Raw genomic sequence first — 25,141 nt, forward strand, 5'->3', positions numbered from 1 at the left:
CCCCTGCCTACCCCTTGGGGTGTACATTGATTAGTGCCACATTAATGTTTCCCTCTGGAAGATCATACAACAAGAAATCAGTAGACCATTGTCAAGACCATATAATCTTTCCAGCAGAATAAAATTTTCACCTTAGCTTAGCTTGATATTTGCGTATCACTGACCATTGGCTATTGATTGAATGGAAGCATGGAACAGCACCAAACATAAATACATTGTACCACTTAGGCCTGGGAAATATTGTTGTATTTCCGGTTACTGCCCTGAAATAATTTTTTTTTAGATCTTGGTTCAACAGATACAGCCCAACAATGTACAACTGAAATGTATTACATGTAGGCCTTGTCCTTCCATTTGCTTGTGGGGAAGGGACAAATGTTTCACCTGATTCACTGAATAAAAGTTGGCTTCCGAAAATGTGTGACATAAAGTTTCAGATTGCTTTAAATTCAGATGTCAGATGGAAAATTTTATGGCCTTTCCAGCAGTTGACCCTAAAAAAGGCTAGGGGTACAGAAGGTTGGTTTTTGCTCAGTTTGGTCAAGTAACCGGAAAGAGCATTTTTTTATCTAGGCCTTACTACTTTACACATACACTCGTGCCCGTTGCATTACAAAATGTGCATAGACAGGGCAAAAGTAACTATTTCTGCAACCCAGTTTCAACCCACTCCATATAAGTATTGTGCAGTCAAATAAAACCAAGTACTGGCCACAAGCAAGGTGCTTGATTATCACACTATTTGGTACATACAATGTAAAATTGCACTTATAAACAGACCTACAATAGTCGTGCATAGTTTAAGGCTCACATACAGTGTATATCTAAGACACAATATTTTTAAGTACTCCTCTCCAACACCTTTGCTATTAAGTACAGGATAAAAAATAAATCTAATTTTACTACGAAGAATTCAGGAATTTACAACTCTGGTGGAAGAACTACAATGTACCTGTAGAGTGAGTGACATGAAGTTTTCACCTACCTTCTTACTACATGTTGCAACATGCACAAGATGATGAAATCTATGTTTCTCCATTTCTCACACAGCATACTGTACAATATCATACCCGTCTTGACTTCCATCTGTGACTTTCTACATTCTCTGCAATCTACAAATTTTACAATTACTGCTACGTTTACTTTCATTTTTGTCTACAACACTGTATTTGTTACAATGTTTCCATATCTGACCAGACTTGCATGATGTTGCCTGTATTAGTATGGTTTACTCCAAACAACTTTCACATGTCAACGCACAAACAGATGGATTGTATAAATCTGTGTTTCAATTTTATGAGACAATGACTAAATAAAAAAGTTCCCTTTTGCAACATTGATAGTTCTTGCCATAAATACCAACATACACTCAATCATCATTGAAAATTATGACAATGTACAATTTGCTATCAAAAACCAAAGTAGGAAGTCATAAAAAATGTAGAACTTCAGGTTTGTATAAAGTTTGTTCTTAGATGACAGTGAGGTTAGTTTTGGCAAGATGCTGCTTGTTTATTTTTCTGCGAGTGGAAAATGACTACCGGTATCTCTGTACTTCACAGAAGTTTATGTCCAAGTAGGTAACTAGACTTCAGATGTGTCAAACAGTTGTGTCTTGCATGTCGGGAAGGTTTTTGATGTGGTTGACATCGATGAAGACGTCATCTCGGCTGCCGTGCAGATCCTCTGGTTCTTCTGAGATGGCATCCTCCATTTCTACATCCTCAACATGCCCTGTGGAGGAGACATAGGGGGTCTTGGGTGACTGGGCCATTGTACATAACACAATACGGTATTACAGTCAAACCTACCAAGTGGCCATCTCTTCAAGCTGGCCACTTTTTCTAGGGCCCAAAATTTTTTCCATAGGCGCAAGCATTAGTGACCTGCCCAAGACGGCCACCTGTCCAGGAAGACCACCTCTGTCTTCTGGGTGGTCTTCTTGAACCTGTGGCCTTCTTGGTTGGACTGTACTTCTATCTTCAGGATAAGTTTGGAATGTGAGGAAAAGGAAGGTGGAAGATTTTGGAAAAACTATTACCTATTACAAGTTTAGGTTCCCCATATTATGCATACATTTCTATGAATTAACAAGCAATATTTGATTACAAAATGCATACATGTATACTGTTCTTTATTCAACAGATGTGAAAACTCATTGGTTGTTGAATAAAGTACAGTCTTATACATGTACATGTATATGTACAGTCTCTTGCCAAACTGATCATACTAATTCTGTGTAGTTTTATATTAGTCTAGTGTCATATGATAGTACATTGCATGTTGAATAAACCTGGAACTTATTAGTTTAGTGTAACTCATTAGTGTACAAGAAGACTATTGTGTACATGTGCTGTGCCTGCCTTACCATTCAGTTTCCAGTTCTTGCCCACATAATGTTCCCTCCCCTCTATAGCAAAGCCAGCCCAGAATGCAGGTGAGCAGGGCAGAGGGTGGGTAGAGTCTGTGGGGAGGGGGAGGAGGGGAGGGGGGAGCAGGTTTAAATAGGGTCATGACATGTGGACAGGTACATGTATGACTTACTAGTATATATGTAGATCAATGTCACTGGAACCATACAATAATCATAAAACAAGAAGCATACAATTTCCTTTCAACTTCAGAGATACAACTTTCACTCAGTCTGATGAAAAAGTTTGAGTGGGTGATACATGTACATGTATTTTCTTCCCGTAAAACAAAAATTAACTCAAACCACAATCTTTTTCTTTTTCAGTTACGTGTATAACAGCAATTTTGTGTGTTTCTAAAGGCAAGTGATAGAATGATGACATCTACCTTGAATTGGAATTGCTGACTTTAGGGCAATTTTTGAAAGCTCATACTAGCAAACACACATTTCAGTTCACGTACAATGTCCAGTCCACAAGTCATAACGTATGACTAGCATGGAATGACAAGCATTGAGTGTGAAGGGGTAGCCAAAGTTCTGTAACTGTTTGCAGTTATTGATGAAGGTATAGTTGATATTTGTCCTTATCATGTGCAGACTCCCAATGCATAATTAGACAACACTTACTTTTAAACTTTGTATATCCCCATCACAGAGACAATAGACTTACAGAGACTCACATATTATGCAGATGTAAAAAAACAAGAACAAAGCTGCGTTTCTTACCGTTAACTTTGGTATTTTCGACCACGTATGTTCCCTGCCATTTCCTCTTGCGACAGAACCAGACCAGTAGGACGATGAGAACCAGCGCCAGGACGCCGGCCACGATCCCGTACGCGATGTTCCGCTGCTTCGCTGCCGCCTGAGCCGCTGTGCTGCCATACTGACATCTCTCTCCTTCATACATGATGGGACACCTGAGATACAAACATGGACATGTAGGCATTATTAAGGGCTGACCTAGAAAAATCTCAGTCAAATGTGGACAAAACCTTTTTTTGGGTCCATAATGTGCACACTTTTTACAATGTAATTTTAAGCTTTCTTCAAACACTGTTAAAAAATCTAATGTACAATGCATTCAGTATCTTACAAATGTCAAAAGACTCATTGAATTATGTCGATGTAGGTTAGACATCCAGGTAATGAGATACTAGTACACAAGGAAATTGTCAGTGATGGTCATTGACAAAGAGCAGTGGATGCTACTTGTATCGTCTAACAGTTTTCAAAACCTATCCAGTTGCTTGAACAACTTCCTTGTGCATCTCTTGACATAGGTAACTGTACAACACAGAATGAGTTGTACTTACGTGCACCCCACCCCCAGTTGGTCCACATAGAAACAGATGCCACCATGTAGACAGAAGCCGTCATATTTAGGGGGGCATTCCTCCTTGTGTCCGGTGGTGAATGTTTCTATGGGAGCTGAGAGAAGACAAGACAAACAGGTTACTACTACAGTGTATCTGCAAAGATATCTTTAGTCCATGTAAGAAAAGACTGTACAGAGCTATGAGGTCATCATCATCATCATCAGCTATGAGGTAAAAATACAGATACTTCTACATGACTCTATATACAGTTTATCACTCTACTACTGTACTACAGACATATTTCAACCGCGAACTTCAAACACTGCGAAAAACGTCTTTTTCCTCTTACTGTGAAAATAAAACCACTGTGAAGATAATTACATTTACAGTATTAGTTTTACACTATCTCCTTGAGTGAAATGTGAACCTGACAAATGCAGCAACAATATATCTATGTTACAGTTGATTGACTGCATCTTTACCCTTTACATACTTTGGATACTATACATAAGAAGGTACATGTAACCTTAACCAAATGTAGAACTGGTTTTGAAACAGTATATACACTACATCATGTATGTATGAAAGTTTATTCCTATGTTTCATAGGAATACTGATATGGAAACATTCATATTATCTTAAAGTTATACACTTGCAACCAGTAATAACTCTTAATATATTATAAAATATACACGTATAATATATTATATGTACATGTAGTGCTAAGTATGACTGCAAAGGAAATTTCAAATAAATTCTGCACTAGTTTGGAGTCTAAATGGAAATACACAGACTAAACATTCCAACATTTAAGCATACATATTTACACAGGTAATAAAAAGCTCTGTACACATTATTAAACTACTGTACATTATATACAATGTGATGATAATAACTGCTGGGCAAGAAACCCAGAGGACTTCTCACTAGCTCTAAATTTTGTGTGAATAAATACATGTGACTAAAAGGGAAGAAGGCTGTCTTACTTGTAGGGAAACAGTTGTCCATAGTGAAAGCGTAGCATCACATCAGAAAACATGGGCATAAAACAGTGACCCTGGTTAGTCCACCCATACAACAGACATTAGCTACACACACAAAAATACTCCAGGACGTCCAAGTACTATTTATGGTACTGTGACCAGGGAAAACATGTCTGCTACATTCGTGACCTCAGTTACTGACATGGTTCTTCTCTCAATGTCATAGTGAAAATAGCTTACACAAGAGAAACTACTAGTACTAGAAACTACTAAATAGAGAAGTCACATACACATAACAGCACAGTGCTACGTTGTAAGTACAAGTCAGTAACATGTCAAGAATTGGAACTAGATAAAAAGAAATATATATACTGTAGAAATAAATATACATCCATTTACAAACAACTTTTATTCACATTGCCAAGTTTTGAGTTAGTGTGATGTACTGAAGGGCAGTAACTTTATCAATGTTTAAAACAGTCAACAAAACAAGTTTTAACACACATTACATGACATTCTTTGTCCCTGACATTTAGAATACTCTACAGAGGTCTCTTTCATGTGTAGTGCGACATACACACTTGACAGAAGAACACACATATAGACAGCAGAAAGCCAGACTTACTGCTATAGTTCTGCCAATGCCTCGAACCTTTGCACAGCAGCATAGAGTAAGCAATTTGTTAGAAAAGGAAAAAAAATTAACAGTACTTAGCAGTCTCCTAGATTGTTAGAAAGTAAAATATGAGATAGAATAATGGAAGAGATAGATCAGTAGAGAGCATGTACGATGTATGTACCATTCATGTGTATGTAATGTATGTACATGTAATGCCAACAATTATCTAATATATATAATAGAATCAACTAGCATTTATAACCTATACACATCTTTATATTCTTGTCTTAACTACAATGTATCTACTAGTCATTTATCCTAACTTCAATCTGGTGTGCTGATAAAAAAAAACTTGCAGTAAAGGAGTGCCACCTAGTGATCTACTTGAAATCTGCAGACAGTAATCATTGTCGCAAATAAGTAGTCACTAATAACAGGTAAAGGCTCTTATCATAAATGTATCACACAGCATACAATTATTTCCCTATGAATATCCCTGTCAAATTATTCTGTATAATTGCTTGGCTATTGTCACTTATTAACATATGTTGTACAGCCCAAAATGTCGGCAGAACGTACTTTATTGTGCATAATGTCTCTTTTAAGGTCATATTTGCATATTAAATTTAAAGGATAACAACCCGTCTATAGTTATTAATGTTGTGTGGGGAAAGATATCATCTGTAGCGGGTAAAATTCTGATGCAACATTGACCAAACATCCGATGAAAATCATATAAAAATCTGTGTTTTGTGCAGCCACAGTACATTCTGCTGACATGCTGTACATCAACAGTGAAATGGAAATACAGTAAAACAAATCCTTACCATTGGTTGGTACAAGTGTTGGTGGAGTACCGATGTACACGGAAGCCTTCGTCGCTCCTCTGTTGTTGACCACGCGGCAGGTGTAGTTCCCGTAGTCCCGCGCTCTCACGTTCTGTATCGTCAGGATGCTCTCCGTGTTGCCGGGGGTGATGGAAATGATCAGTCGGTTTTCTCCATCTCTGTGGAAATGCAAAACTGTTGGTCATAAGTACATGTACTAAAGAAATTCCTGATCTGTACTGTACCTCTTTACCATGAACTTATCATTACCGTTATCAAATCATTTGCGGCCACTGTGAAGATTTAGTTCTGTGAACATGTCCATTTTTCTAGACAATGACATCTTGCTGCTGTGAAGACATTTTTCTTACTTAGAGTTTCTAAGAATTGCTACTATCATTACTGCACAGTAAGAGTACAAACAAAACTGGTGACCATGTGTGGGAGAATACCTGACCCTGGGATACAGGAACTGCTGCAGGCCGTGCCCTTGAACCTGGCAGGGTAGAAAATGTCTGACATTTCTTCTGCTCTCTCAGCCACCTGGGGCTAATAGAGACACAAAAACAAGATACATTTATACTGACCTGACTGCTGTTCCATCCCCGGATGATGATCCCTGAGACAAACTGTACTAACCTGAGTGCTGTTCCATCCCTGAGACAAACTGTACTAACCTGAGTGCTGTTTCATCCTTGAGACATGGCAAGTGTACTAACCTGAGTGCTGGTCCATCTTAGAGACATGACAAGCTGTAATGACCAAAGTGCTGTTCCATCCCTCTCAGAAAAGCTGGACTGACCAGAGTGCTGTTCCATCCCTTTCAGACAAGCTGTACTGACCAGAGTGCTGTTTCATCCCTGAGACACAACAAGGGGTACTGACCTGAGTTCTGTTCCATCCCTGTACCAGTAGAACATGGGTCTGGGGTTTGCAGTCGCGATGCAGGTCATTGTTGCCAGGCTTCCCTCCAGGAGCTCTGATGGCATGGCCAGCTACAAAACACAGGCAGAGAACATGACAATTAGGAATATGGCAGACATCGCCCCCTTACCCATACTGCTTTGCAACTAACTCTTCCAGTCCCAAAGATACAACCCTTACAGTACTCACTCACTCACTCCCTCACTCACGCACACACGCACACACACACACACACACACACACATACACACAGTGACACACACACACAGTTTGTTGCAATATTTATTTGGGGGGGGGATAAAGATCATTGACTATACATGTACCTACCAGTAGCTTCCTTAGATTCATATGCATGAGAAACACATGCCATTTGTCCGCAACAGGAACTGAATACAACACAAAGCTCCAACTTAACTGCCACCTTGCACATACAATGTGTACAGTCATTATAAAGTCTGTTTTCTTGGTCCAATTCCTAGTCTTAACTGGGCACTTTTCCTGTCTGTCTAGAGTAGTTAAAAATCATTCCCTTCCAAGACATTTGACCAACACAAAGGGCAGAGGCTATCTGCTGTTCCCATAATGGGCTACAAAACACAGGTGGTGAAGCAGACAATCTCATTTGTGTCTGGGAAAACAATTCTGTCATAAGCCTCACCAGTACGATCAATCGGTAACTGGCTATGGTTCGTACACATGCATAATTTCATGAGGTAAAGACAATGTTGAGCCAAAAAAAATTTTTAAGTGTCCATCTTAAATTTCATGGATCGAAAATAATTAGGAACTGCTTTTCTGGTTCATTAAAAGGTTGTTCAACAGCAATGACATAATAAAGTTAGTTCAAATAGAAAATTATATAATACTAATACAATCATGATACCTCTTTGGAGGAAACAGTTAAACCTAATGCATTTAATACATGACTCTGACTGCCACACCCCAAACTAGATAAAAGGTACAGTAAATTTCAAGCTTTACAGTTGCTGTAATTTCTATGGGTAATTACCATAAATATGCCTCCAACAAGGCTATTGCATGGTGTTCACAACTTAATCAAATTTGGAGTGTAATACAGCTGCTCAAATGGTGAGATTGTGATTAGGGTATCGACCTCTATTGTTGTAGGAATCAATTAAGTTACGAGTGATGGAAGCTGGATAATCAAAATCGCAATTCATCGTGAAGAGAGGTGGGGTTGGATGATAGTATTGTTACCTTCATTTCGTTCGCTTTTAAATTTTAATACAGTGTCTCGGTGATATATGTGAATTGCTATTTTCATTAATCTTTGGCTAAAGTATTCATGTTTGTCACCCACACATGATCACTCACAGGAAAACTGCACAAGGTACTTCTCCTTAAAGAGGTCCAACCTTTAAGGTATAATTACCTAAAACTTTGGTACCGCAGTCTTATGTAAGCAGACTATTTTTGAACTGTAATTCAGTCTCCCATAGTTGGAACACATTCAATTCACAAAGCCACACCACAAAATTGTATATCCTGCTGATTCATGTAGATAAAGATACTTGTTCGTTGTTGAGGTAATGGAAGAGGAAGATGACTCTTGCCAAAATATCTCATTAATCGTGCAGAAATATTCGCAGGAACATAATTTTCTCTGCAGAAAATGGTGAAAATAGGCAGCCTACAAATATAATGTACATATCCAGGCCCACCTGACAGTGTGTAATGTTACAATGGTATGATAGAGCTCTTAAACCCCTGACGTATGACTCCCAAACCACACATAAAGCTGGTGGAAATGAAGGGCATTAGGAACAGCCTTAGGGAAGGGACTAACTGGGATGAGTTCCCACGGTTTGCCAACACTGTAAAACCATACTTCGTCTAGAGGATTTTCTTCTTTTGTTTTTGGAAAATGACAAAAGCATATTTCGTTTGTTTTCTGTACGTTGAAAAATACATCACATTTAGATAATTCAAATGTACATGTATGTCTAACTTTTGACTGGTTACTACTGTAACTCTGGATTTGTAATGGACCAGGGTTTTGTAATGGACCAGTGCAGGTTAAGTGCAGATAAACATCAGAAATATCTGCACAGCTTCAATTTTACCTGTACTAACCTGCATATATTATACATGCAAGTGGTATTTTGAGTCCTGGTAGTGATTTTACTGTAGGTCTCTATAGTGATTCAGACTGATGGGAGCTGGACACAAGAATGGGTCAACTAAACCAGTAGATAAAACCAGTGAATCCTGAATAAACTGTCCTCCACACTTCAGCAACCGAACCATCAAATATTCATGTTTACTACGTAGGAATTTTTCCCAAGGTGACTTTCGTACCTGGAATTACATGTACATGGTAGATTATTCCATAAGATTTTAGCTGGACATCAAAACATTCCTCAATACAGCCTTGTGTGTAATCCTTTCACGGTATGTTATCTTCAACCCGATAGATGTAGAAGCATGACAATTTGAGGTTATGACAGATATATCAAACTAAGTCATGGTTTTTGGGGTACTGAGGTTTAGTACAGTAGGATACTGTAATTCAGTTCTGTATCTGTATCTGTATAGCCGGTATAACCGCCTTTCGGCGTAACACACCAGTTAATGCTCACGGTAGCAAAATTTCACGGTACAAGAAAAGTGGAGGTGTTCATGGAACTATATATGTTCACGATGGTAGAGAAAGAAAGTCAGCAATTTATGGTGTTAGCTGTAGTTATAAGTTCACAGTACAGAAGTGACAACTGTGAACATAAAACTACAGTGACAAAATTAGGAACTGCAGAACTCCCCCCCCTCCCCCCTTCATCACGGTCACATGAGGTTTCCAGCTGCGCCAGCCGCCGCCTACGCACAGCCGCGCAGCTACACGTGGGCGGGAAGTCCTCCCATCCGACCCTGCCGGGATTACGTCGATGAGAACGTCCAATCAATCAGTCCCAACGGCTGCGCTAACGTCGTTCAAACATAACAGCACGGGATCTGGCAATAAAAGAGGATTTCCCCCATCTCCAGACCTGTACTTTTAATCTCTTCACTTGGCCTACAGTTTGTTAATGTTCCCCTGCAGGGACTGCTCTTTTAGATAAAGCTGATGACAAGTGATAGGAAAAGACATACTAAATGTAATCATGTTGAGGGCAAACTGTGTTAAGGATTGCTATCTAGTCAAGCTAGGGTGGGGCTGTACTTTGAAAGCTTTTGGTAGATCCATTTTTCAGAGAGATTGTTCTAGTTCACTGTCTTTCAGGTTTAGTCACTGTGGTGAAGGTATATCTTGCACGAGTTTTATGTTTAATTTGTATTATGGCCAATTTCAGAATAATCAACCTATAGGAAATGTATTAATATTAGTTATTCTGTAGGTTGAGCACATTTACCCTACACCATGAGGTAACAATACCGTAACATGTCCAGCTATTCCTTCAGTTATATATCATGCAGCCATTTTTTGGGGTGGTTCGACACCCTTTTACTAGTTTTTAGGATACCCACATGGAGTATTACATGAATGAGTCCTTTAAAGAAATTATGTCAGTCAATGTAGTATGTGTTTGGAAACTGGGTGTGTACTCTGTCTTGTAATACATAAAATCACCCCACGTCCCATTCTCCCCAATGGAACAGCATAATCAATCACATTTTATAACTCTTCAGTGTACACCAAACCTGGGAGACTCGGTCATACATGTATCTCAGTGCCATTCATTTTTCATCATCGCGCCACGCCCTTCTGTTATTAATATTTGATGCATTCAGGATTGTGGAGTAGGAGCCACGTTTCATCGCTTCATCTTCTGTGTGTAATACTGGCTGATATTACTGTAAATTCATTTAAGTTTGCATCAATTCATTTCCATGGTGCGGTGAGAATCAAGAGTTTGTGGTCTCTTTGAGTTCCAGTTGAAATAACTGTATAGTAAAACAATACAAAACAGAGCATCATGTGTGTAGTGTGATGAGCCTGCAGTTAGAGAGGCCACCAAAAAAAATGGAATGCAAAACTACTGCTAATATTTCATGATATACAGTAACATGTATGGTAAGTCAAGCCTACATATAGGAGCCTAGGCAAAAAATTCAACTCTTGTTTGGACTCTTATTCAACTTGGCTGCACACTATATGTTTTAGGACACACAAAAAACTGTTAAAGGCACATATTTGACTTGTATACCCTTTCACCAAACAAAAGAGAGTAAACAAAAAAACATGTTTTTATTTACTCTACAGACTGCAGTGCTAATCAGTTGCTCCATTTTTGGCCATTTTTCCAAACCTTCCAAGTCAATTTAACCTCCTACCTGCTGCCTAACCCATGACAAATATGGAATTATTAATTTTGATATTGGTAGCCATGGCTGCTTCACCATACTCTATACAACAGTCCAACTTCTCTTACATTATTTCAGATCCCAAAATCCAAAGTCCTTATAATAAGACAACCTCCTTCCGGCTTGAAGTAAAATTTTCAGACTGTTTTGTCAAAAGTCAGTCAGATGATGAGCAAAAGAAATAAAAGCAATTATGCAGTATTGTACTGGGTATTTAGTTCCCACTAATGAGTCTGTGAGTCAGTTGTCACATATAAACAAACTGTCTCTTCAGCACACACTACTGGGTACCTAACATAAACACTACCTACACACACACACACACACACACACACACACAGGGCTCATCTACAGGGGAAATATGTACATGTATGGGCATAGCCTGGGCGTTATCCTTGTTCATTCATGGTGGGCCTCCAATACTTCCCACTAGCAATTAGTATACATTTATAATATTTATATCATATAGGAGCCATGGCATAAACTACATGTAGAATATAGACTCTACCAGGCTTCCCAAATTGATGGAAAAATACTAGAAATTGCCCATTTGAATAGTATGCCACCAGAGTTAGCTGGATAGTTTGCAACCTACAGTTGGTACTCTCTAGGCAGCTAACTCCCCTGGCATATTATTTAGTCTATTTTCCAGTGGCCTAGGGAGCCTGGTAGAGGCTATGCACTGAGTCACTGGGATGGCACCCAGGCTAGTATGGGCATGGACTGTATCTCAATCCCTGGTATGCCCAATGTGTCAGAGATAGTGTCAACTATGACATGAAGACCACCATGCTCTGAACTGTACTGTGTACATGAAAACTTTACCTGCCAACATATAACCACAGTGAATATTTGAAGATTGACAGTAACCTGTTGGTTGTGATTTTCCTCTGGGCTGCCCAATGGCAAACACAGCTATGTGGAATCACTGTTATCATCCAACTACTGTTGGGAACCTAAAGCAATTAAGATGTCTTTTGACTAATGATGTTCTCAAATTCTATATGTAAGATATGGCATCTTTATCCGCAGGGTACCTATATCTATACTTAATAAAAGAAATTTGTCTGTACAGTGTACACCCCCTAAACTTGGATGGGTCCCAAGAATGCAATGTAATCATTGCATTGGCTAACATTGACAAAGACCTTTCTGTGCTTTGAATATACAACTCCAGTTTCAGATGTTGGATACGAGCTCAACCCAGCTATGGGAGTGACGTTTTCTTTCTACAGAAGGCCTTGTTGTCATAAGGCCACTCCACTCTCTGACTCTGAAATGTGGATCCAAATAAAGTCAAAATCAAATGATCCACAATTTCCTACAAAATTCTGAGATCCAGAAATCAAATTGGAATGGCCAAGGAGCTTACTAGTGTAGGGTAGATAACCTCCTTGGTATGGCTTAGATCTGGCTTAGATAAGGAAAATGTTTCAAAAGACCCATGGGCGTGGAGTCTCTATTTATCCCAGTATCTAGGCCATATTTCAAAGTAAACATTTTCATTCAAGTCTCCCATAATAGTGAGTGACAATAAATCACAGAGCACCACTGTGAAAAATGTGGCTATGTATAAAGCAGCAGCTCCTCTTACAAATACATGTACATATTTTGAGACAAAATTTTACAAAATATTATTTTTTTCAGTTGTGGCTGTGTATGAAGCGCCTCTTTTTACAAATATATGTATTATCATAATATATTTTGAGCCATAATTTTACAGTATACTGGTGTAAAGTAATGTTTTATGATTGGCTTCTGCAATCACTTAGATTAAAGATCCTTCATCAACACTAGTCCTCTGGCACTTTAAATGGTAATTTGTTTAAAGAAATTGGGCCATATCCTTAGCAAGTGTGCTCATGACAGAGTTATGTTATAACATTTGACGTCATAAATTCCGACAGTGTACTATTTGTAGCACATACGTCATCTGCTGAGTTGAATGACTGGTATTAACAGTACCTATTCATTAAATAGGTGGGGTTACTGGTAAAGAATGAGATCTCTTGGGACAATGATGTATGTACAATCCCTGTCCACTGATAACATGGTATACAATAGAAAAAATGTATTTTGAAGTTCAACATGAAAAATAACAATGTTGTATTCAAGTCTGAAATTTAAGGGGAATATACTGTAAAAAAAACTATTTTTCTTTTTTTTGTGGTATAACAGTCACTCTCAATGCTTAAGAACATTAATTGATTCTATAAAATCACAGTATTCAAAAGCACAATATACCAGCCAGGATTTCACAAGGATGAATTTCTACTGCTTAACCCTACCCCATCCCACACCCACCCAGATGTGTGTATTTTAGGGAAAGCCAACAGGAAGGGAATCAACTCTGTGGTTTTGGTGTTGACCTGAAAAACTTGGGTAGGCACATGTTTGGTAACATGATCATGTTGGTAACATTTCGACTGTATAAAGGCTGTTCACATAATATCTAGCCTCTTCCAGGCTTCAGAAGCTGCTAGAAAGAGTAGAAATATTGCATAATAGACAAATAAAATGCCAAGAGAGCTGGTCTGCCAAAGCAATACAGTTTGTCCCTCTAAAATTGTACTCCCCTGGCATGTTATCTGTCTATTTGATCAATTTCTACTCTTTTCAGCCACTTCTAAAGCCTGGTAGAGGCTACTGTTGACATAGTGATTTTGCTTCTTTAAGTCTCAGTGTGTTTCCTGCATTGACTATAGTGCTAAAACACAGTACTTGAAAAAACCACAATACCAAATGTTTGGGGTAGAGAGAAAGTGGCCTTTACCCTGCGGAAAGTGTGGTCGAAATTCGATCCAGCATCCAGCAGCGAATGAACAACTCACATGGCCACAAGGCGTGACCTAAAGGCATTTCACAACAAAGAACCAAAGGCAGCCAACATTTCCTCCAGATGCTTGGGAGAAAAAAAAGGCCAGCGACTTTACATGTATTTTTCACACCCGTTTTAAGGAAAAAAGGACCCACCTCAATAACAAGTCAGTCTTCAATTGTCAGAAATACAAGGACTAAACATGACTGAATTACTTAAATACTCTGGTGGTTAGACATAGCTGATAGCGACCATACTGTGGGTGGGTGGGCAAGGGAGCGTCAATCATGACATTAAACAAGCCGGGACTTGTGAATTTCCTGTTGCGTCAATGTCCTCTGCCAAACTTGCATTGCAACACCATCTGTAGACTTCCCGAACATTCCATGTGTACAAGTCCTGGTACAGGGGGAGGGAACACACCCTGTTAGGATATTCTCTGAATGGCTTGTCTGGGTCCCTGAAGTGGCTATAATGTAATATTTCCTGCATTTCAGCGGGAGGTAGGGGTGTGTGAAATTGGCCAGAAGTAGGCATGAAAGTAGCTTGACAGGGTCAGGCAGGGGACAAATGATTACTGTCAGGAAAACAAGCACTGGCTTTCGGTGGGAGACTGGGAGTACAGTTGCCTTTCAGTCAGACTCTGTCGCTCTTTCTCACACACAAACCATCAGACAAACCAAACACCTTGTTTGACAGGCAGTGAGCTCCACTGTTATACAAACTAAAGAAGACAGTGATGGACTCAAATTACCAGAGCTGAATCCAGATTGTTTAGATAAGTCCAGAGGAAAGTGGCAACTATTACAAGGAACCAATGAAATCCCCATGACTAATCCCAGATACATGTATGTTACCCCCTATGAAGCTGTCAGGTCTATAAGAAACTCAGGAGGGAGTCCAACATTCTTAACGCTTACCAAACGCCACATGTACACTTACCAGTAGAAGGTTGATGACTGGTCTGTAATACACTGTCACTTCTGCTGTCCTTATGTCTGAATGTCTCGCGTTGGCAACTTGCTGACTGGCATAGCACTGGTAACCACCGGCATCGTTTTCAGTCACACTTCTGATAACCAATGGGTTCTCTTCGAACGTAGCGCCGTCTCTAGTTCTAACCCACCTGATTTCGGGTTCAGGGCGTCCCGTCGCATTACAAAACAACTCCACATCCTCACCTTTCTCTACGGCCTGACTCGGCGATGCGTACATTATCGTTGTAGGCACAACAACTAGTAACTCGATACTTAACGTCCGTGGTGTTTTTGTATAGACAATGCATCTGTAAGTGTCCTCATCGTCCTCAATGGACACATTTGCGATGACGAGATCGTACTGATAACTTGTGTCTCCCAGCTGTTGTGTGAATAGAGAGTATCTGTCGTTCCGAATGACCTCCTGGTCGTTGACAAAGATGGAGAGTTTCCCCTTCTGCCAGATGAGGTATTCCCTGTTCCTGTTGCGTATGTGGCACCTGAGTCTGACACTGTCTCCCTGCGTTGCCCCCACCTGTGGGGCTGAGGACAGGTAGGGGTCGAATGACGGGTCCTTGTTCTGTCCCAGGGCCGCGGTGCACAGGACGACAACAGCCAGGAACCTCAGGCCCACCTCCATTCCTCCTGGACACACTGCAACACGCCTGGGCTGGAAAAATCAGGAGACAATCAGTGATGGCAGACTTCACCCCCTGACAGAAACACACACAAAGACTGGCACACCCACAGACAAGCCAAAATTTATGTCACTCCCTTGGGGTAAAGTTATCATCAACAATTGTCAGACGACAATAACCAGGAAACTTGACTTTCATGAAACAAAGGAAGGTCTGTCCTGAGCTGGAAGCCAGCGTGCCGAAATCACTGTATAGTAACGTTATGACAAACAACAAGGCAAATCACAGAAGTCCACGCAACTTGTTAGCGTAATCGGACAGCCAATGGTATGATTCCACAGCTACATAATTTTATGGTTGCAATAACTTCTGCAATCTTATGCTAATGTTACAACAAGGAAAGTCATGTTTTATTTTAGCTACTGGGCGGGAATCGATCTGACAAACGCTACACAACACCGCAGCTCCAGTACCGCCCCTCTCTGGCATTTTACCCCGTTACTAAAGTACTAGTAGTATCTAAATAACCAGAGATAAATGACAAAGTTCCTCACCGTTAGCTATGAGCGCACGACTTGGTGCAGCCGCGGTAAGAGTGACAGTAGAGGCGTGAAGATGTCCGGACGACTCATGATTGAGGTTTGACAGTTTCCGACAAGCGTCTTCCCTGGACTGCCACACCGCTTCCGGTCTTCAAAGGTCAACCGGAAATGTTCATCCAGGCGAGCCCATATTAGGGAGTGGGGGTGTCACATCTTCATTTTCAAGCAGATGTTGGGGTGGACAATTGTAACGTTTCTCGACAGTCTAACATCTCTGACAGACACTTAATTACTCTTGTGTGCATCGTTTGATTGGTTACATTAACGTTAACGTTAACAGGTAACCTGCAAGTAGCAAACGTTGTAAGCGGATGCAAAAATGTTATTTCAGAGGCAAATTTGTCACCTATGGTGTCATGTAACGTTACAATATAACGTTATAGTTAGTATTCAAACTTTGAAAGCCTGCCTAAAAGATGAACAACGTTATACGAGGAGGTTAAATACAAGCTGTTGTCTCTTATGCAGTACTGTAAACTATTGAAAGGTGACGTTTCTGTACAGTATGACCTTTGAGTCGGAGTCTACCAATTGGAAAGATGAAAAGGGAAGTAAATTTGATTTTATATGACGGTATATTTGTTATAATTTATAGAAAAAAATATCATCAAATGATATAATTTGTTGCGTTTGTTTATTTTATTTATGTATTAATAATTGTCGTAAAATCATTATGTCGCGAAAATATAATTGTCATCGTCCTTAATCCCCCTATTATGGTATAGTCCATTAATGACGCTGACAGACGCCATTTTTCTTTGCTGTCTGCAAGGCAAAACAAAGGATATTTCTGGGCTTGTCGGTACATGTTTGGGCGTATATTGATAAATTCTAGACGATCTGGAAGATTTGTCCACACGTTCAGGACACTTAAGTGCGCAGACGACATGAGTAAAAGAAAGGGAATCGCCGATAACGTCAATTCAGACTTCTGCGACTTTCTGACTGGTTGGTAATTTTTATTTGCAGACGTTTTCGCCCCCCTCCCCCTTAATTTTTTCACACGCTTCTGTATTTTCGTAATGCAGTATACTAGTATTTTGTGGATAACTTAAAAGTAATTTTTACAAGTTCTTAAGACTACATTGATCATGAAGTGCTATGAACATCACAGGAAATTATAGCATAGCAGTCATAACAGGTTACTAGTATTTTTCTTTCTTTCCTACCACAGAACTGGCCAATTATGAGAAGAATGTCAACCGGCAGATGCACAAGTACAATGCTTACAGGTGTGTATTTAACTTTGCACATTGTTGTACATTGTCAGCAAAATGTACTGGCTCTGTGCAAAATCACGGTTTCTGTTAGATGTTTGGTCAATGTTGCACCAGAATTTTGTCCATTGCATAAGATATCGATATCTTTCCCAACGCATCATTTGAAAACTACAGACACTAGAACACAATCTTAAACAATACGTCCTCTACAAGTGCTATGTACGTTGTGTTTCAAGGTTCACAGGTGCAGTACTGTATGTTCTGTTGACAAGCTTATCAGGTCCCCCTATAGGGGAATAAGACTTTTGACATATGTATAACTTTGAGGAAAGAAACTTGCCACAAACTAAAGGAAATTGGCCAGTATTTTGTCACTTCACTCCAGGAAATGATTTTATGCAACATTTTATCATTTCATTACAGGAAAGCTGCGAGTGTGCTGGCCAAACATCCCACAAGAATAAGGAATGGCACAGAGGCTAGAAAGCTGGTGAGCTATTCAAATTCTAGCTTGTTTTTGCACAGCTTTCCTCACTCCACCAAGGTGTAATCTCCAAGCAGATCATACGGTGGCAAGGCAGTATCCATTGGCCAGAGGAGTGTCCATTAGCCACCGAAGATCTGCCTGCACTCGCACAGGGAGGAGCACTTCCTTTCAAAAATTGTGTTGCTGCCCCTCCTTGTGCCCCTATTAACAGCAATTGAAAAACTGGCCACGCTAAGGTTTTTACAAGCGGTTTATAGCTTGAATCTGGGACAAATTCAGTCACCCGCGCACATCTCAGTGGGAGTTCCCCCCCTAACTGAATCAGATACAATTCTGTATGCTGGCACTGTGATGCTTTCTGAAACATGGATACTTATGGTTAAAATTTAAAACCCCATGCCAGACATTACAAAACACAAGGTGAACCTTCTCCTCCGGATCCATTGTTTAAACTGCCCAATACATGTATAACAGTTGGTGTTGTGACCCATAGACAGACTTCCTGTAACGGCCAACCATGCAGCCCCACAAGGAGGACAATAGCCTTGCCCGGTGGTTAGGGCAATAAACTACTTGGCAAACACATTCTGAGTAGGCAACAACTAGGTGTTAATAGCCTTTGACGTTTCGACTGCAGGCAGATCTTCGGTGGCTAATGGACACTCCTCTGGCCAATGGATACTGCCTTGCCACCGTATGATCTGCTTGGAGATTACCAAGGTGTACAATGGGTACCTGACTTTTGTTGGGGTGGCAAAAAGCAGTGGAATCCGGAAGGAAAGGTCTGCCTTCTATACTTCTACTACCATGCCTTAGGCAGAGTTGATTACCAAACCACTGCCCCTACGGCCTGAAAAGGCAATGGGATTACCTTTACACACGTATACCTTTTACTCCAATATGCAAATGTGCTATTGAAAGTAACTTCATTTCTTCACGTGATTTGTTATGATACTTCTTTTCACTGTATAGGATGGAATTGGAGAGAAGATTGCCAAGAAAATCGATGAGTTTGTCCAAACTGGGACATTGCAAAAGCTAGAAAAGGTAGGTAGATATCCTGACTTTTGCATTAAGTAATGAAAATAACCAAATTGTCAAAAGACTTATACTTTATACACTGTAGTAATATCTACCAGAATCCTAAACAATTAACCTTCCGCATGCCAAGATAGCCATTTGGCACAAACTTAATGTTAATAGTAGTTATGAGGTGAGATAGCAGGGATAAGGTTAATAATGGCAGATGTTATGGTGTTTGTTTTGTGCAGATGTGATGGTGTTTTGTGCAGATGTTATGGTGTTTTGTGCAGATGTGATGGTGTTGTGTGCAGATGTGATGGTGTTTTGTGCAGATGTTATGGTGTTGTGTGCAGATGTTATAGTGTTGTGTGCAGATGTTATGGTGTTGTGTTTATTTTCAGATCCGAGCCAGTGATACAAACCAGGCCATCAACCTCCTGACCAGAGTGACTGGAATTGGGTGGGTTTCTCCTCATGTTTGGTATGATAGTCTTGCAGTGCACTTTAGTACATGTACAAAGGTGCCAGGTGATATTTCAAGCCCTGTGTATACTTAACTCCATCCTTAGATATCGTAAGTTTACATTCAACAATATTTTTTTTGTTCATAATATGAAGTTGATTCATGAAGAAGTGTTTGTTGGTTTGAAATTACAGACCTGCAGCTGCAAGGAAGTTGGTTGATGAAGGCATAACAACCATTGAAGGTAGGTCAGACTATGACCTGTCACACCTGGTGTTTGCACATCTAACTGTAGATGTTGTTTAAACCTATCTAGTGATCATGCCCCTACTGTATATGAGTAATATTTACTTTCCCATTTGGTGTTTTGAAAGTTGTAGTGACTTTTGATTGATTTTGCTGATTATCCAACATGTAGATCTCAGGAAGAACCCAGGCAAGCTCAACCACCATCAACAACTTGGGCTCAAGTAAGTCTTCAGTCTTGCCTCCACTTTCATAAAGAATGTTGTGATCATGAGAATCAAATTTATATTTGTAATACCAATAAATGACAGTGCAGATGGCTTTACTAGTCATTATAAAACTGCTAACATACTCCCCCGTAAATAATTTCATCAGGTTGGAAGATACTTATGGTATAGAATTTTCTTCTTACACAACCATAGGGTTTCTCACCTGCTTACGTTTCAATGTCTATCAGACACCTTCCTCAGAGCTTCTGACTGGAGTTCTGCAACTCGCCGCTATTTAACGCCAAAGTAGGTGGCGCTTTTGCGGCGAGAATGCAATCACCGGGACGAGGGGGGATACAAGCTCAGCCACGTTTGGGATTGCATTCTCGACGCAAAAGCGCCACCTACTTTGGCGTTAAATAGCGGCGAGTTGCAGAACTTCAGTCAGAAGCTCTGAGGAAGGTGTCAGATAGACATCGAAACGTAAGCAGGTGAGAAACCCTATGGTTGTGTAAGAAGAAAATTCTATACCCTGCTAACATACTGATGCAAGAAATTTATCTTTAATGTTTGACTCTAGGTATTTTGAAGACTTTGAGAAAAGAATTCCCAGAGAAGAAATGCTTGAAATGCAGGTAATTAAAAGAAAATCTACATTTTGTAATATGGAAACTGAGTATAGCAGCAAGTGTAGTACATGTGTAAACTGCTAGATGTCTCCCTTGAACTGTAGATTGTTCATGTTACTGTCATTTCGAGTAGGGATGAGCTCGAGCCGAGAGAACCGCCGCTCGTGGCACCGCGGCTCGTGGCACCGCCGCTCGTGCCGGAAATTGGAATGTCACATTAAAGAGATGGGGGACATAAAACTTTGCTTGGGGTCACCGCACTGTGGGGTCACCGAGTTGATTAAGCACACTGGTGGTAAGATACACATCATATGAAACAGTGTGGGTACTGCGTAGATGTTGGAGTCAAGTTCTATTCTAGAAGTTTTTCTCGTCGAAAAGAATTTGAATTTCCGCCCCTCGTGGCGTTTTTTTTATAAGGCATTAGGGGCGTGGCTCTTTGGGTTAATTAAGCACACTGGTGTTAATATGGGTATCAAATATAACAGTAGGGTACTGTGGAGTTGGTAAAGAGTTCTACTCTTAAAGCCTTCCTCGTCGAAAAGAGACAGCGTTTAGAACTTCCGCCTCTCGTGGCAGTTCCCATTATGAAACATTTGGGGCGTGGCTCTTTGGGTTAATTAAGCACACTGGTGTTACGATGGGTATCAGATATAACAGTGCGGGTACCGTAGAAAGCAGGAGAAAGCCAAAAAGTTCTATTCTAAAAGTCTTTCTCCTTGAAAAGAGACAGCATTTGTAATTTCCGCCTCTCGTGGCAGTTGGCCATTATAAGACATTGGAGGCGTGGCTCTTTGGGTTAATTAAGCACACTGGTGTTAATATTGGTATCAAATATAACAGTACGGGTACTGTGGAGTTGAGGAAACCAAAAGGTTTTATTCTAAAAGTCCTTGCCCTCGAAAAGAGACAGCATTTTGAATTTCCGCCTCTCGTGGCAGTTTTCCATTATGACGGACTTTGGACTCCAGCCCGACTAAGGACCCCTCCCGTAAAACATAACTCAGATGGTCTTGTTTGCCCAACTGGTATAGAGACCAGGACCAAATAGACAGGGTCAGACAGCATTTTGAATTTCAGCCTCTTGTGGCAGTTTCCATTATGACTTAACTATGCCGGACTTTGGACTCCAGCCTGACTAGGCACTAAGGACCCCTTCCGTTAATGTTATCTCAGATGGTCTTGTTAGCCCAACTCGTGTATGGAGACCAGGGCCTTGTGATACAGGCATTTATTGTTTTGTTTCTATGATTCCATAACTAAATATTCTTGCTATGTACAGCAATGCAGTAAGTAGCTGGGATAATCCATGTATGATGTACTGACAGTCTACAGCCTGTCAATAGCAGGAAAAAATCCCGCTGGTGGTCGACGCCATCTTGGTTTGACGGCATTATAGAACCGCCGCTCGTGCCAGTGCCGCGAGCCGCGGTGGCATATTAAGCGGTTTTCCAAACCGAGACTACCGGCTCGTGACGCGAGACCATCCCAGATGGTCATTTCCTTAGGTATATATCAGACACAAAATCAGCTGTAAGCTCTCCTTTGTATTTGCTATTTCAAAGTGCAAATGTTGCCTAACCAAGTCCATTATCAATGTCAAAGTCATCTTATACAAAGGGTCAACAGCTTTTAGATATTAGGCCCTTGTAGATCTTTTTTTTTCAAACAACATTTTTTGTTTGTTGCAGTCACTGATTCACGGGGAGATCAACCAACTGGACAGTGACTATGTGGCCACCATCTGTGGCAGCTTCAGAAGAGGTAAGTAAGGAAGTTTTACACAGTACACTCTTTACTAGAACACAAATCATCTGGTATGCCTAGTATCATATCAAGCAATGAAAAAGAACACAGTTTATAACTCACTGTATGTAATTGTCATAGATCCATGTTTTTTTAATCCTTTTTGAAAATTTGAGCACCGAAATATAACATCATCATCATTACCACTATGGTAATAAGTCATTGAATTGGTTGAAAGGAATACTAGTATACACCTATGAAAGCTCCAACAACAGACTGTGTGAAGGATAATTCTACTGCTGTTAAAAACATAACTTGAATATGACTTCTTGTAGGTGCAGCATCTTCTGGTGACATTGACATCCTTCTGACTCACTCATCTTACTCTAGTGGGGATAAGAAAAAGGTAGTCTCTTTTTCTTTGACCATTTATTGTGGTGTCTTACATGTAATTCATTGACTTTGTCAGTCTTTGTAGCAAATGTAGCACTACAAGGCAAGCTGATTGTAGAAGCCATCTATACTGCAGTACATAGATGGACTGATAGGTGTCATGCATGAGTTGCAAAGCAACAGCTGAAAGTATATATTTCAGTAAATGTGCTTCATTGAGTTGCATTTTGAGATTAATACCATTTGTTGTATAGCATATGCATTGTACAGTATGAGTATATGTACAAAGTATGTGTAATAAAGTTTTAAAAAATTAAAAGAAATCTAAACCACTAGTTTAGATACACTGGCAAGGCTGAGAGAACTTGACTAACATATGATTATAATTCTTGTTTCCAATTTTTCCAGCCTGAGCTTCTGAAGGAGGTTGTCCGTCATCTGGAGAAAAGCAAGTTTGTTGTGGACACCATCTCTCTGGGAGACACCAAGTTCATGGTAAGAAGTTACAATGTATAAGGGAAACTGACCAATGGTGAAGTCCATCAGAAATACTATGGTTCATCTATGTGTTCTACAATATGATTGGTGCTTGTCCTGTATAAAAATGTATCTACCTGTTATATGTGATATTCACATAGAATAGACATTTTCTTGAATTGATACAACTGGTAGTCATGTACAAAAACGCAGAAAAAAGTTAGAAATAGGTCATTTTTCAAACTGTTGTTTTTCTTGCAAAGGGTGTATGCAGACTGCCTGCTGGGAAAAGTAGTAAGGAGAGAGTCTTCAGGAGAATTGACATCAGGTATGTGGACTGTACTTATGGTAATTATTGCAGATCTTGAAAAATGTTTTAGACTGCAACTCTTTCAAACAGGTAACAAACATTCCCATATAGAAGGCCTTAGTATCAAGAACACTCTAACATTGCTAACATTGTGTCATAAGTAGATACGTGTGGAACTATTTTAATAGTAAAAGATTGACATGGACTATATGATTTGTTTCAGCAGTTGAATTTTTTTTAGCTGTTTATAACTCAAAAAGATCAAGCCAAGTTTCTTGGTATGTTCAACACGTATACTTTTATATGTACCACTTTACTTTCTACCTCCTAACTCTACAGACTATTGCCCAATGACCAGTACTACTGTGGAGTGCTGTACTTCACTGGCAGCGATGTCTTCAACAAGAAGATGCGAGCTCATGCCTTGGAGCAGGGCTTCACTCTGAACGAGTACACCATCCGACCCCTGGGCAGCACAGGTGGGATTTTTACTGGCTGCAGAGGATGGGAGCTCTAGCTATGTAGTTTAGGCCATTAGACTGTGTATCAATTTAGATTGTTAGTTCTTGGATTTGTGCAAAAAATCAATGCAGCAGGCAGGGAGAAAAATAATCAAAACAGAACCTGAATTTTAAACTCTGAAAAATGAAGCAGGCAAATCTGAGAAGCAAGAAATTAAATTGATGTGGCCTTAAGAAAATTTGACGATTACTGGATTGTGACCATTAGATGACAAAGACTTGGTATTGCATCTAGAACAGTGCCTGTCTAGTTCTATGGCTGTATGGGTTAGGGTTAGGATCAGACAGGGTTCCGGACTCTCAGTGTATCCAAAAAAACACAGATTTGCCCCAGGCACAGTTCTGGATACAACACATGGTTAACCAGGATGCTGGTTATGTTATGTTTCTTAGATGAAAGGAGAAAGTCCGAATATTGCTGTTACCAAGTTAAGATATGTTGTACCATGGAGGTCAGAGTGTGACTGGTTAACCTTCTCACCTTTGTTAAAAAATGGATCCTACTAGCAGACGTGATGTCATTTTACGCAGTGTAAATTCCAGCTATTAGTGCTAGACGTGTTTAACAATAGCTGTCATCTATGCAGCATGAAACTTACAATTTTGCTCTTTTAGATTTGCTTCTTCTATCGTACATTGTAGTACAATTTATTTGCTTGTGTTCTATGGACAAAAATTAGTTGCAGCAAGCATGTATTAAAAGATTAAAAATCTCCATTGATGGAGCTTTATATCTAACGTGAATAGTATTTTATCCAGTCTGAAACTCAGTCTTGTTAGGTATAGGTCTGCTCCCAAAAATTTGGATTTTAGGCTAGTGTTATGTATGTTATGTGTCTATCCAAAACTTAAATGGAGAAACCTTAGACATTTACCTTTTTTTAGCAGGTCTAAAGCTTGACCGGTTGATTGATGAGTATGATAGTGCAGGATGATTCTAACTTGTTTATGATGATGACCCGTGTTTACCTATAAGA

General features: G+C 39.9%; 2 protein-coding genes across 9 annotated transcripts in view; one reads left to right on the plus strand and one right to left on the minus strand.

Moving 5' to 3' along the window:
* Window positions 1–233: 233 nt before the first annotated feature.
* LOC109478736 (igLON family member 5-like) overlaps window positions 234–25,141 on the minus strand; it is a 27,303-nt gene continuing 2,395 nt past the window's right edge. Inside the window, exons 1-9 of one of the 7 annotated variants that reach the window (XM_019780465.1) lie at window positions 16,393–16,544; window positions 15,166–15,865; window positions 7,047–7,156; window positions 6,162–6,340; window positions 5,341–5,367; window positions 3,730–3,844; window positions 3,140–3,333; window positions 2,369–2,464; window positions 234–1,734 (exon numbers count right to left, since the gene is read on the minus strand). In XM_019780465.1, the coding sequence (XP_019636024.1) occupies window positions 1,601–1,734; window positions 2,369–2,464; window positions 3,140–3,333; window positions 3,730–3,844; window positions 5,341–5,367; window positions 6,162–6,340; window positions 7,047–7,156; window positions 15,166–15,840 (1,530 nt within the window). In that variant the 5' untranslated portion in view covers window positions 15,841–15,865; window positions 16,393–16,544 and the 3' untranslated portion in view covers window positions 234–1,600. Of the gene's footprint in view, window positions 1,735–2,368; window positions 2,465–3,139; window positions 3,334–3,729; window positions 3,845–5,340; window positions 5,368–6,161; window positions 6,341–7,046; window positions 7,157–15,165; window positions 15,871–16,392; window positions 16,545–25,141 lie in introns of those variants that run through there. The other 6 variants (XM_019780473.1, XM_019780458.1, XM_019780483.1 and 3 more) reach the window with 6 other exon arrangements.
* Window positions 17,161–25,141, plus strand: part of LOC109478764 (DNA polymerase beta-like) — a 9,048-nt gene continuing 1,067 nt past the window's right edge. The window contains exons 1-13 of one of the 2 annotated variants that reach the window (XM_019780523.1): window positions 17,161–17,388; window positions 17,615–17,672; window positions 18,084–18,150; window positions 19,120–19,194; window positions 19,572–19,630; window positions 19,828–19,877; window positions 20,052–20,103; window positions 20,669–20,723; window positions 22,409–22,481; window positions 22,799–22,869; window positions 23,265–23,351; window positions 23,597–23,661; window positions 23,983–24,122. In XM_019780523.1, coding sequence (XP_019636082.1) covers window positions 17,247–17,388; window positions 17,615–17,672; window positions 18,084–18,150; window positions 19,120–19,194; window positions 19,572–19,630; window positions 19,828–19,877; window positions 20,052–20,103; window positions 20,669–20,723; window positions 22,409–22,481; window positions 22,799–22,869; window positions 23,265–23,351; window positions 23,597–23,661; window positions 23,983–24,122 — 994 coding nt within the window. In that variant the 5' untranslated portion in view covers window positions 17,161–17,246. The remainder of the gene's footprint in view (window positions 17,389–17,614; window positions 17,673–18,083; window positions 18,151–19,119; window positions 19,195–19,571; window positions 19,631–19,827; window positions 19,878–20,051; window positions 20,104–20,668; window positions 20,724–22,408; window positions 22,482–22,798; window positions 22,870–23,264; window positions 23,352–23,596; window positions 23,662–23,982; window positions 24,123–25,141) is intronic. The other variant, XM_019780531.1, reaches the window with a different exon arrangement.

Source organism: Branchiostoma belcheri, unplaced genomic scaffold (genome assembly GCF_001625305.1).
Source record: "Branchiostoma belcheri isolate BF01 breed outbred unplaced genomic scaffold, Haploidv18h27 scaffold106, whole genome shotgun sequence".
Classification (NCBI taxonomy): domain Eukaryota; kingdom Metazoa; phylum Chordata; class Leptocardii; order Amphioxiformes; family Branchiostomatidae; genus Branchiostoma; species Branchiostoma belcheri.